Source organism: Micropterus dolomieu, linkage group LG13 (assembly GCF_021292245.1).
Source record: "Micropterus dolomieu isolate WLL.071019.BEF.003 ecotype Adirondacks linkage group LG13, ASM2129224v1, whole genome shotgun sequence".
NCBI classification, from domain to species: Eukaryota; Metazoa; Chordata; class Actinopteri; order Centrarchiformes; family Centrarchidae; genus Micropterus; species Micropterus dolomieu.
Window position 1 is genome coordinate 8,282,960 of NC_060162.1, and position 14,561 is coordinate 8,297,520.

General features: G+C 41.1%; 1 protein-coding gene across 1 annotated transcript in view; it reads left to right on the forward strand.

Annotated features, from left to right (window-relative positions):
* The window catches only part of lamc3 (laminin, gamma 3), a 114,233-nt gene that overhangs the window by 65,421 nt on the left and 34,251 nt on the right, over window positions 1–14,561 (forward strand). The window contains exon 10 of the mRNA XM_046066348.1: window positions 8,008–8,206. Coding sequence (XP_045922304.1) covers window positions 8,008–8,206 — 199 coding nt within the window. The remainder of the gene's footprint in view (window positions 1–8,007; window positions 8,207–14,561) is intronic.

Genomic DNA, 14,561 nt, shown 5'->3' on the forward strand with positions numbered 1-14,561 from the left:
GGACATTACTGCAGCACCTCTTTTCAGCTGTGTTGTCCACTCCATTTTAGCTAAAGAGTGAAGCATCTCATCTTTGTTGAAAGTTGCACATGCGCAGTACCTAGTTAAGGATTAATAGCCAATCAGCAGCAGAGTAGGGCTTATCCTGACAAGCCGGTAACCACAGCTTCAGTTTAGCTGTACATGTTCCCCAACCAGCTTTGCAACTTAGACTGATGCAAGAGTTTCAGAGTGGTAATTAATTTGTAACAAATTGATCTTTCATGCATAAGGTTTAAACTGTGCACTGTCTCTTTGTGTCCATTGATTTGCCTTCTTGTCAAGAATTAGATGAGAAGATAGATACCACTCCTGAGTTTGGATGCTAAAAATCAAGCTACAATCAGGAGATCGTTAGCTTAGTTTAGCATTAAGACTAGAGCTGTGTCTCAATTCAGGGACTGCATCCTTCGAAGGCTGCATTTGAAGACCGAATACGTCACAGTCGATGCGACTAGGCTGTCCCATTTCGAAGGCTCCTTCAAATGCGGCCAAGAAATGCAGCCTTCTTTTCCTCCGTTTGGAGGATCCAACAGCTGGATCCTTCACAGCCCCAGGTATCCCGAGATTCACTGCGCACCGGTTGATTGTCCCAGCGTAAATAATGGCGTCAGCTGTGGCTGTGGAGTTGAGCCCCCCGGATTTTACCTATAAATGTAAGTATTGGATTTCAACTCACTTCAAAAGCCAACTACACAAATGTAAAAATAACAAGAGGCATAAAAGCGCAGTGTGTCGTTTAAAGAATAGTATTGTGGAATAAGTTAACGTGAGTTAACTAAGTGATTAACTGTCCAGCTAACGTTACCTGAGGTTTTTGATGTGCTAACGTTAACGTTAAATGCAACTCGGCTGGGCAAGTTGCAACCTCAAAAATAAAGCCTTTAACGTCTTCACTTAAAATCGAAGAGGTTCAGAGTCAGACCTACGTCTTACCGAGATTGTCGCGATATTATACATCACTTATACTTCATATTATGTACAATAAAATACCACGTAACGTTAGACAGGTTGTGAACCCTGCTTGGTTTTCAGACAGTTAACGTTAGTAACGGTTACAAAAACCTTGGGATATAGCACACGGTTAACATAACTAGGTTATTTTCAGATTTATGCTGCTTACTGTTTGGTGATGTGAAGCAAAAAACTTACTTGAACATGTCGTTTTGTTTTAGAGAGCAAGGAGCAAACTGCCCTCTTTATTAAATTGAGGGGAGAGAGCAACCACCTCTTCACCAGGGCAAAATTTTCTGCCAACGTGGCTTGGAGGTTATTAAAGTATCAATAGCCCTTTTGTAATATCTGCATTTAATCATCGTGTACTTAAAGTTACAGTTAAATAACCCCCATCCTATACAAAGCCTTTAACAATAAGACAACTAGTAGATGGGGCGGCCCTTTGTTGTGTTTTTGTGTCTCTGTCCTGCCCTGTCACCTTTTCCAGTCTTCACAAAATTACCATTTCTTTTGTTTCTCTGTGATTAGGACAATTTTGGAGAAAATGGGCCTGTGGGGGAAGGTGACTTCTCTCCAAGCAAAAAAAAAGTGGGACAATTTAAAAAAGAAATACAAAGTATGTATGTGTGATTTGAAATTTATATGTTCTGTATATATTTTTTTATAATTGTTGTATAAATCATTCACTGTGTAGCACAAAGGGAACTACAAACTGCATTCATCTTACTACCCTGTTTTAATATAATACATACATTTATCTTGTACGTTGTATATTAATTTCATTCATTTTAGCCATGCACGTTAATAAACACAGTTGCTGAAATTTGTTTTTCTGCTGTTGTTATTTACCATGATTGATTTCCTGTGCCTTAGGATTGCAAGTGTCTGGGGTCCGGAGAGGGTGTAGGTGGGAAGCCCACTGCTGCAACTTGGCCCTGGTTTGTCGTCATGGATGAGGTGTTGGGACAGAGGCATTCCACCAGCCCACCTGTCATAATTGTCTCTTTCCCTGAGGACACACCAGGGCCAAGTACTGCAGTGGGTGACCAGGAGGAGGAGGAGGAGGAAGGGGAGGAGGAGGAGAGCCAGCCGAGAAAGAGAAAGAGGGACAGAGAAGATGAGCTGCTTCAGCTTCTCAAGGAAGACATGAGGTTGCAGAGAGAGGCAGAGGAGAGGAGAGCACTGGAGAGCAGAGAGAGGATGGACAGGCTGTTCTCTCTACTAGAGGGACTTCCTGAAAAATAATCCTTAAATAATAATATATATAATATTTATTAATCAATTAAAATAAAATATTTGTTAAATAAATGATTTTAATTTCTGTAGTCTTTATAACTATTTACAACATATTTACAACATTTATTCTGCTGAGCAGGGAGACCCTGGTGATGCTGTTGGACCTGGATGGGCTGCCACAATAAAGACCCTGGTGTCTTCTGTCAGCAGGACATCATCTGGGGTGGTCTCCAGAGTGTGTTGCAGGTGGATGCATCTCTCCACTGTCCACCGCATCGTCCATCAATGGGTTTGCAGGGCTGGTTCAATCGACAGCTGCCATGTCACTAAGATGTTTTAGTAAGAGGCAAGAATAATAGGCAGTGCACACAAAATACTAATTCACAATCTTATTTTGACAAAATAAATCTCTACAAAATATTTTAACAGGCAAAATTGTTAGGATATGAATACGAATTTACCGATCTTTTACGTTCCTTTTTAAAAATATTGGTGGTCAGGGGGCACCTCCTCCAGGGCAGACACCTCTGCAGACAGCTGGTCATGCCAGGGACTACCACTCACTGTCTCCAAACCGTTCTCCCCCTCATCCTCTGCCACATCCTCCTCAGGCTCATCCTCTGGGGCCACAATGTGACCAGCCCCAAGGCAGATGTTGTGGAGGATGGCACATGCTGTTATGACCTGAAATGCATAAAAATATATTTCAGTCTGAAAAATGTATGGTTTTCGATGAATCACTCTGTTGATTTACTCATTAGTATAATTTAAAAAAAATACTCACGTGAGGTACATGGTGTGGTGCACCTCCCGCGCTTGTAGGAAGATGGCCCGAAACCTGGTCTTCATCATCCCAAAAGCACGCTCTATAATGGAGCGTGCCCTCGAGTGATGGCTCCCACACCTTGTATTGGCCTCTTGTAGGGAGTGATGAGGGGGAGTGGGTGTTGGAGGCACGGGTACCCTCTGTCTGCAAGGATGAAATGCCCTGGAGGAGGGTAGAGTGAACTCCCGTAAAGTGGGCTGTAGCGGAGCACTCTGGAGTCGTGGACTGACCCAGGCCAGTCCACGTAGGTGTCAATGAAGCGGCCCTGATGGTCACAGACAGCCTGCAGGATGATGGATGAAAACAGTTTCCTGTTCCCATAGCACTGACCATCAGGGCCACTCGGTGGCTTGATGCGGACATGGCAGCCGTCGATTGCTCCAGCTGCTTTAAAAAAGGCTCTGTGTCTTGCCAGCCCTGCAAACCCACGGGATATCGGTTGTAACTCATCCTGGGTCTTCGTTAGGTGGATGACCTTGTGGCGAATGGCCACCACCTCCTCAGTGACTCTGTGGACGATGCGGTGGACAGTGGATCGAGGCATTGCAAACACTCTGGAGACCACCCTGTATGATGCCCCACTTGCCAGCCAGAAGAGAAAAACCAGGGTCTCAATCGTGGCACCCCATCCGTGTCTCCGTTCCTGGTTTAGGAGGCCCAGTAGCACTCCCAGGCTCTCCCTGCTCAACCGGAAATCCAGCCGTGTGTCCTGCTGGCTAAAAAACCTGTCCAGCACAGGAACACTCAAATTTATCCTGCAGTACAGGGGCCTGGGCTAGGGATACAAGGAGAAGAAGTGTGGAGAGCTTAGTTAGATGAGGCTTGTATATCTTTCTATTCAACTTGCTTTAGCTGATCAATGACAAAAACAGTGTCAATATTTTAATATTAAAGTAAGGTTAGGTTTTCTTTAAATATGAAATTATGTTGTTAAAGTCAAATGGCAGTAGCAATAAACTACGTTAACTGTGGTTTACGTCACTGTTACTATACAACAGTCGGTACGGCCTTTTGCGGCCGTATGCCTTCGTAGGCCGCAAAGGCCATGCCCTTCGAAGGATATGGTCCCTGAATTGAGATACAGCTTAGGAGTGGGGAAACAGCTAGGCTCTTTCCAAAGGTAAAAGGGCTATGTGTTGTAACTTTTTTTGGCCTGGTGAATAACCCTGTAAAACCACAAGTTATTATGTTTTTACACTTTTACAGTTTTTCTATAGGTTTAACGAACAAAATATAACATGTAAAGAGAAGGGTTTAGAGGTGCTGGTAGTCGCTGGCAGGTTACTGGCTCTTTATATTTTGCATACGGACACAAGAGTGGTATTGATCTTCTCATTAAATAAAAAGTAAAAGAAAGCATATTTCTCAAATAATTTAACAATACCTTTAATAAATACCTTAATGATTAATCAATGATCAAGACTGATTGACTATCATCCAATGGTTTAAGTAGCCTACTACACTACACTACACTACACTGAATGTGAAGAAATATTCTCACTTATGTGCAGTTTATTTAGAGATTGCTAAACTTTTAAATTATTTCCACTTTGCCATGTGAGATAAAATAATGAATATAAATCCATGGCAATACACGGACAGTCGATCACACTAACACACAAATAATCCTTTCATTGTTTTTTTATAGTGATTCATTACTTTGGAAAGGGGCCCGGCAGTGGGGCCATTCCTGGATGGTCTATTAGGGTTGTGAGTAATTATGCTTGGTACCTCTGTCCTCACAGATAGAGAAAGAACACCCGGGAACCACACTGATGCAAACCAGACACCCAGCAGAATAATGACCAGCAAGCTACACCTGAAAGATGACCACTCACAACCAAGGGGGCGAATATTAGCTTATTCACACAATAGTATTACTGGGCTCGTTACCCACCGTTATGCAAGGAATGCGCAGTATGTATTTTCCAATGAATCATTTCAAAAGGAATATTTGTTGATTTATTTTCTACGAACATGAGTTTCTTACATTACTCATGATTACAGTGCGTCACTTCCCAAACATAGGTAATTGCCTCTTCTCTGTTCTCCGGAAATACTGGCTCTGCTGAGACTGTTCTCATTCACAAACTGAAGCAACAGTGATCATCTGCTGGCAGATGCTATTGTGTTGAGTGCAGCTTGAGTAAGGTGTATGTGAGGGACTGGCTGGAGAGACCAAATTTTACAAATTGACAAATATGCAGTACCTCATAGAGGACGGTGCAGAGATGAAGTTTTACAAAAAATGTTCCAAAGATACTCAGTGGATCTCAGACAAGCCCCAAAAAAAATTTAATACATCAATAAATAATACAAATGTATTATCCGTTAAATGATAAACATTTAAGACGAAATAAAAGAAAGATAAAGCTGTATATATTTCTTTTAAATCCCCTTTTGACTATATGTAGTATATGAAATTAATTAAAATGTAAGTTATTTTACGCTTATATTTAGCATATTTATTTAGTTTTATCTTCTTCATATTAGTTTTTACAGCTCTTTGGTTTTCCTATTTTTTTAGTTCTTGGGTACTATAGTACTATACTATAGAAATAGTCCCTATTTTCCTCACACAACATGTACCGATCTCTGCTTCGCATTTCTTGAACACCCTGAGCGCCAGTGTTTGAAGTTAGCTGCCTAGCTGCAGCTAACTTCAAACTACACCTGCCAGTGCCGGTAGGTCAATCATCTTCCTTAATCACTGTCTGCCAAATGAATAAATGTAATTGTGCTATGTGAAAAGCCACTGTACAAACTCTTGTTGCAATAACATTATCTAAAGCCTTTTAGCCGCCAAGCTAATGCTGACAATGTTAGCTAGCTTACTTCTCCACTGGATAATCCAGGCACATCAGTGTCAACAGTTTTAAATAGTGCTAAATAGTGCAATGAAAACTGTAGACATCGTATTACAGTGACATTAAATGAGAAAAAAAATATTGGGGGGGAATTTTAACAAACGGACAAGTTAAAGTACTATGAGCAGTCTGTGCCATACATGAGTCGTTGATTGGTTTTAAATTTGCACTGATATGAGTGGTTCAGGTGGACTCAGGAGTGGGTATTGATCTGTTATTTATTTGAGAGGGCTCAATGAAACCATACCTGTCTAATTGGTGATGGATTTAATTTAATCCTCTTTTCTGATTGGCTGATTATTTGTTTTTGTTCCCTGTCATCAATATGTATTGATTTTGAAACTACACTGTGATGTGTGGCAGCTCATGTCACCTGGGAAAGTGTTTTGTCTTCACTGGTGATGATTGGTGGTTGTTAAACAGCACCCCCAGCTCCTGATTGGCTGTACTAATGTATTTCTATTGATTTTGAAGTCACATTGACATGAATGATGCCTTATTAGACCCAGAACAGAAAGTGCTATTGATTAGTCATGTAATTGAAGCCTTTCCCCTTTCATCATTGCCTGTTTCTCATTTCCTACAAATACTGATCCTATAGTTGAATAATAAATATAAAAAAACAGTGTTTTGCACTTCATTCATTTTGTATACTCACACTAAAACTGAATTGTTTAAAAGCTAACGGAAGCAGGTGTTGTTTCATGTGAAAAGCTGACAAAACACCTTGACTTTCTGAGTTTTGTTTCTTATAAGCATGCAGTTATTAGAAAGAAGAGAGGCAACTTTGTATAGCACATTGCAACAACAAGGCAATTCAAAGGGCTTTACATAAAATATAAAATCAGCATAGGTCAGATATATTAAAATACAATTAAAAAGACAAAAACAGGATAATAAAATTTGCGTAGAGTGCAGTGTAAGATATTAATCACCTGGCAAAACCTCACATGTGATTTAATAAAAGGCAGCGGCAAAAGCAAAAGTCTTTATCCTTGACGTAAAAGAACTGAGTTTCAACACTGTGTCACTTGAACAATTTAACATATAACCTATATGAAACCAACTGACAAATGGCATTACTTATTAGACCATGAAATAGACAATAATTACATTGCTTTTAGCTTAGAAAGTAATAACTTTAACGAATTACTGAGAAACACATCACAGAGTAATAAACCACCAACAGCAGCTAAAAACCTCAATTTAAGATGTCAGAAATTGGGTCCTCACAAAAGTGATAGATGTCTGATAAAAACATTCATCAACCTGGCCATAGATGGTGTGGACTGTAGATGTACAGGAAGGCAGAGACGATAAAAGGGGTCTGTTGGTTGAGCAGATATTAAACAATCACAGTTGAATTGCTCTGAATGACGCCAGAGGCCCATCGCAAGCAAAATCACCCACTGAAGTCCTTAGCCCTCCCAACCCCCAGAAGAGCTCAGGATGTACTTCACACACGATTACGCTCAAAAACAAGGTGGCAATCAAGCGTGCAACCTGTCAGTTTTGCCCACTTGCTCACCCAGAATGGGAGCATAGTTGTTTTTTTCTATAAAATTGTTGTGATTTTTTCATTTTTAGAGCATAACTGGTGCAAGGCATTTTACAATAGCATGTATTGTTTACATTTTTCATATTTCCATATTGATAGAGGGCAAGACTTCTGCCTATTTCAAATGTACAACTTGTGTGTGTGTTTGGGGGGGTTGGTAGTGTAGTGGGGAGAATGTCTAGTAGTGGCTAAGATCTTTGAAGTCCTGTTAATGTGCTGTAATGAGCCAGAGATGAGAGGGTGGGTAATTATACAGACTCCCGTAGTGCTTCATGTGGGTTCAAAAATCCTGTATCCTTCTGTCCAGACACCCACACACACACACAGACACACACACACTGAAAGAGAAAAGAACAGGCAGAATATTACTGAATGAAAACAAAAATAAATACTTCTTCCACAACACACTTGCACACATACAGCCACTGTGTTTACTACATTGATGGTAGAGAGTTGTCTGAGACTTCAATAACAAAGCTAGCTCCACTCACCTCTCTAACATCCAACCTTTGCCCTCCCACTAGAGAAATTCCTGGGTCACCAAGTGAACAGCTACGGCCAGCTCCTCTCTATCACCTTCACCTCTGAGACCGCTGAGCTGCTCCCCGACCACGTCACCGTGCTCCTCCAAGGATCTGGAACAACCCTGTCTGCTGACCTTTCACCCCAACCAGTGCTTGACCATGACCGTGGCCTCACACCACGGCACTCCTTCATTGTCAGGTACACGTATGCAGGCATGGGGCTGTCAGTTTGTGATTCTGTGCACATGCTGTTGGACTTGGAGTATCTCTGGAAAATACCAAAGTGTTTGTCAAAATGTGTACATAAGAATGGATGTCGGGATGTTTGTTTATCTCTGTATCTATGCACCTCCCTGTTGACTGACTTGTTCCTTGTTACAATACATATAGAGTCCTCAGAGTACTGGCTATCCAGGACAACCATGTACTGATTACAGCTCACCCACATTGACTGTGACCGTCATGGTCCCAGCAGAATGTCGGGATATGAATGTAGTGATGAGCCAGCTCCCCCATGCACTGGCTGTCATGTAGATCTGGCAGGTACAGAGCAGCAGCATTACATTTCCAGTTTTCCATTTTATACATTTAGTAGATGGTCTCACCCGTAGTGAAATGTGTGCAGTAGTGGAATGGCAAAAAGTCACCAAAAGTGGGGTAAAAACAGCGATACTAAGAGTCAGACTTACACTTAACTGACAGTTAAACAATTATCATTGAATAGAAGACTAGGGCAGCACATTAAAACAAAACTAAGAGTCTACAGTGTACATAGGCACGGTGGTTGTTTAGTTTAATTTTCACCATGTTCACCGTGTTTAGCATGTTATCATGCTACCATCTGCTAATTAGCACTATACAGGAAAGTACAACTGAGGCTGATGGGAATGTCATTAGTTTTGCATGTACTTTGTCATAAGCATTAGACAAATTGAAATTAAGGGATCACCAAAGTGTGAATACATGAATACGTACAAAAAATTCTATGGCAATCCATCCAATATTTGATGAAACAATTCACTCAAAACTACAAATATCAGCCCACTATAAGCTTCATCCCCGAAGGACCATGAATGTCTGTCAAATATTTTCACTGAAAAAGTGAAAACATTAACCTGCTGATTGCACAGAAGGTTAACCTGCTGCTGGCGCTAAATATAAAGACAAGGGATCACCAATGCCTGTAGGACCCTCTGGGAACCATGGATGTGTAAATATCCAGATGGAGGATGACAAGCTTGTAGTAGGGAAAGGAGAGTTGAAAGGTGGAGTATAGAGTGGGTCTATGGCCTGGAGGTACAATATGGGCAGTGGTGTCTTTGCAGACTGATAATCCAACACCAAGGCTTCAAAGTTGTTACAAGTATGCAAGTAAGAACATGTAAATATGATTAACCCAAAAGAGGCTTATATAAATGTTAGGGAGGTAATTCAATTTGAGACATTATTCGGATATAAACAGATAATGATATCTGGGCAGATACAGACAACATCCAAATTTCTGCAGTAATAATATGATTATTGATGATGATTGATCTAACAATAGTCAGGATAAAGCTTTACTGCTAATGCTACAATTGCAGCAATAAATGAAAGAAATCCACATGGTGCAAAGATTGCTAGAAAATACAGTGTTCACCATGAAGAAACCTGTCCAGCGTTTTGTCGAGAGCTGAAGGACAAATCTGACAGAGGTGGCCACCTTGTGATTCTGTATGCATGGAAAAACCCTGCATCGAGGTTTAATATTTGTAAAACTTTCCTCAAGCAAAGAAATTTTAAAATCTGTGACATTGTGTCATCACAATGTAAAGTCTAAAGGCTGAGCGGGAACTCGACTGGCGCAGTTATTTGGCGCTTGGAGGGTGTTCATTTCAGATCCTATATGTGTGTGGTAGTGTGTACGTCACAGTTCTCATCATTACGAACTGTAGAGGTTTGTTGGTAGGACGTATTCCTAAAGGCAGTTATTAGTGTGTGTGTGTGTGTGTGTGTGTGTGTGTGTGTGTGCGCTCTTCAGGCTATACAGAAGCTGCTCTGTAGAAACTGTATGCTGTGGATACCTGCAGCCCACACACCAGGACATGGCTCAGTGAATTTCTATTTTAATGGCAAAGTTAAGTTTGAATTTAATATTTTGTCCATATTTATTATCCATGAGTCCAAAACATCTCTGACCTACTGCAGCACTTTGCTGTTAACATTTGCAGTTTTAAATGTCTGAGTAGTTTTACTCACTGAGGTATAATGCATACTGTAGCCTCCCACACCTGCATGTAGAATTGTTAATTTATTCTAGTAATCCATTCACATTCATACAGCTCCAGTGGCATATGCACACAAAAACATACAGTATGTATGCATACGTAGGATATAAACTCAGAGAGTAATTTCATATTTTGAGTTTCTTCACCTGGACCATGTGACGAGACCTAACAAATCTTAATATTATTTAAATGTTGCAGGTAGGTATAGTTTTTATTATCATTGAATACTGCAGCAATCAGAGGTTGGATGCTGTGATAAAGATAGCAGCAATCAAAATCAAGCTGCGACACAGTTCCTGTCACACAGAGCTAATGGTGTTTACATTACTCATAGCCGGCAGTCTGCTGTTTTTGTTTTCTCTGTGTCTGATTATGTTAAGTTGTATATGTGTCAGTTGTAATAGTTTGTATTGTAGACAGTTGATTACTATCTCTTGGAGTCTAAAGCCCTGACTGAGTTGTCTTTTGCCAGCATGCATTACCTTAAAATAATAGTCACATTCCCTTATGTACATTAAATGAGTTATTGATCCTTGTAATTGTTTCTCCTGTTCGTACTGGCTGTAAAGAACTGTGGATTTCCTCCCCAATCACTTTTATTGAACTCAAGTTAACCTGCAGTCTCTCCTGACCAGTGGAGACAGGAGGAGCAGTTACTGCCACCATAAGTCTATCAATATACATAAGGGCATCTGTGTGTACTATTTTAGTACAGACTTGAAAGAATGTGAACCTATCCTGAGTCTCCGGCCCAGTGACAAAATCAGCCTTTTCTTTTAAGATATTCATAGCGTCTGCCTCAGCAGCATACCAAAAGGGCAGATCATGTAGCTAGTAAATGTAGTTCCATCCTAGAATGAACAGCCACCTCTCCCCTCTTATGATCTTCATAAGTGTTCTCTGACCAGTCCATTTTGTTATTGATATTGACCCTCAGCTATTTGTAGGGCTGTGCTATCACCACTTTCTCTGCAGGAAGTCCTCTTCTGGCTCTTTCATCTGGCATTAGACTTCTGCTTGCTTGTCCTTGCATCAATTTGCTCTCTACCAAGACCCCTGCAGGCCTTTTTTCCTTCCTGCCCTTCACGGTGAAGTGGTCAGTCCGAAGGCAGGGGTGAGTGGGAGACGCAGACCGGGGCTGAAGAGGTGAACCCCCGGTGTGACGGTCACATTGTTGTGGAGAGATCTCATTAGACCCATCAACCTGGGGGAGTGGGTGCAGCTGGCCTGGTCTCCACATTGAACCTGTTAAAGAACATGCTCAACTCATTCACTCTATTTTTATTCTCTTCCCCCACTTGGCCTTGCGTCTTGAAGCTAGTAATCCCTCTCATCCCACTCAGCACCTCCTTCACAATGTTTTGTTGCAATTTGTCTTCAATTCTGTCCTTGTGTTTCTATCTTTTATTCTTCTCCTCAGCACCTGCAGACAAACTTAACTTCGTCCCTGTAGCCAGCCCTGGAAGCCCTCTTCTTCCCTGAGAAGGGATTTAATTTTCTTTGTTTCCCAGTGTTTGTTTAAGGTGAAGCACAGAAAACAGCAAACTGTTTAATAGAAGGCTCCACATGGGTATTGACATGTTGTGCAGCCGGGGAGCCCTGCATTGTCCTCTCTGTGTGCTCCACAGGGTATGTTCCAGTCCATTAGCTCAGAACAGTCCTGCAGAGCCTCTACATACTTCTGGGATCACACTCTTACAGTCATGATAACAATGGGCAGCTGGCTGTTGGCTACTGCTGAAAGGAATCTAAACAGTAGTGACGTGTTACATTTTGAAGAAGTTGGAGAAAAGGGACCGGTTACAGCATTCTGAATAAGTTGTACTTTCCTAGGAGAGGAGCTGCACTAGTTCAGATGGGAGATGATTTAAACATAAGCTGGCCAGAATCCTTGGCGAGGAAAGGTCTGACTTGATGGATGTTGTAAAGTGTAAACCTGCAGGATTGGGTTGTGGTTGCAAGAACGGGCTCACACAGCAGCTGGTTGTCTAGAATCACACAACGACTGTTGGCAGTTTGGGCAGGAGTCAATATACTTGTACTGTTGCCTGCGGTGGTGGAAAACAGAATTTGACAAAGGACAAGAAAGTCTTGTTGAAATTGGTTTTAGTGTGGTGGATTAAAGAAGAGATGCCCACTTCAACTGGAGCATCATGTGATTGGAAAGAAAGGGCGGAGGGTGTAAGAGAGAGCAAGGTGGTGGTAGTAAGATGAAATAAACCCTGTCTCTGCCTCAGTGTGGAATATACCATATGGACCCATATTGGACTACATTGAGGTGCAATATTAGATATTTATGCATATACTTGCTGCTTGTAAACTAGGCCTGCACAACATGAGAAAAATCTGTGATATGCGATAACATTGTTTGATATTGGAATGACTTGCGATAAATTAAAAAATATTGAAGTATGCATATTAGCTATACAGTTCCTATGTCAGCCTGGTTGTCTTTAATTTCACAGCAGGATTAGAACTGAATATTTTAAATAAAACTAAATGTTGTTTCTAGAGCAGCAACAGTAAAGTTTACAACAGCAAAGTCACTGTATAAATGGATACATGAATCCAGATACCACTGGAAATAAATCTAAAATGTCAATAAAATAAATCATACTCAATCAAATTCAGGGGACATACAGCATATTTTGCTCTGGTCAACTGTTTGATGGAGTTCAGGCGATCCACTTAAACTCATATAGTCAGGTAATGTCACGTATACACATTTTATCTACCAGGTATTTCCACTTATGTGGTAGTCAGCTTGAACTGGACCAGGGTAAAAAGCCAATGCAGTGCAACCTGTAAACACAACATTGTCATAGTGTCGCCTTTTAAGTTGTGTTTGGTAAACTTGTTAGCGAACATTTGCCTGTTTGACACAGCCAGCAGATACAGAGCAACTCCTTCTAGCTCTGTTTTGGGTTTAATCTAACTGTTTTTTTAGCTGTTAACTTTGTTTATCTCATGTTTGGTGCGGGCCAGGTAGCTGTAGTGGGGTTTTATGAGCTTTTTCGATTGCAAACAACTGTCTGCAGTTAAAAACAACAATATGATTTAAAATTAAACCTCACAATTTGTACTGATTATAAAACATATCAGTTTCACCGCTGGTTTTGACCATTACTTTGATTCCTGTGACTAGTGTTGTTATGGTGCAGAGGCAACCTGGTCTTCAAGTCAAGTCGCATCTTTTTTGCTTGCACCATCAGAGGATCCAGCCCCTGAACACAGCTTGTGTCTTTCTGTCCCCTCCAATACTTCCATGCTCTCTGGTGCCTGCACACTAGTAATGAGTTTCCCCTTAGCACCAAGAGCCCTGGCTAAAGAAGCTCTTTGGTTCCTTTTCTGAAATGCACTAGAGCTTGAGGGACAGAGACTGTCATTAAGTGTTCCTCTCTGAAGAAGTCCTCCGCATATCTCATTACACTTCCCAAGTGCATGCACAGATGCACTTCACTACGTGCACTATACTCCCTCTCCCTCTCTTTCTGCCTCTGTCGGTCACACACTCACTCACACATGCAAACATGTCAAGAATTTGTGCAAGTTTCGGCTTTTACACAAACACATTAATCCATGTGGCCAACAGGCAGAGTGATTTCCAACAACCTGATGCAACATATACATAAAAAATAATCATGTTTTTGGAAATGGGAATGTGCATGTTTTGCTGAAGGCATGTGAAAGCATAAATAAATATGATTAGAAACACACACACTTCCCATCTCTCTTGACTGACAGCCCCTGCATAAATATGTTAACCCGTTAAGTGGCTGTGTCTTCCCACCTGGTGCAAAGATCATTTCAAAATCAGGTAAAGAAAAATTATATGGAAGCGCTGGGATTTGAGCGGAGGTGGGTTATAAGAGGAGGAGGTGAAGGTTTCATAAGGTAGCATCACCTCTTCTCTAATGTTCCGTCTGTTTGCATTCTATTTCCTTGAAATCAGTGGCCGGGGATGTTTTATTGCTTTGCTTATAGCTGTATGTGTACATCTGCAGCATGTAAGCATAGCATTAGCATGCTACGCTGCTTTTTGCAATCGACTGCTAAACGTTCTACATACATTAGTCACTGGTGATCTTCTGTTCGCTCTTTTAAAAAGAAGTGTCTTAGGAAACTGCTCATATGAGTGCTTTTAAAAGGTATGAGCCCATCTGCAGTAGTCAGCAGAGTGCTAGAAGTAGTGAGGGCATGTGGTCCATCTGGAAGTCAGCTAATTTCTGTCATGTTTTGAAAATTCACTGCCTTTGATCATAGATCAGGGCCAGCTAACTATATTGA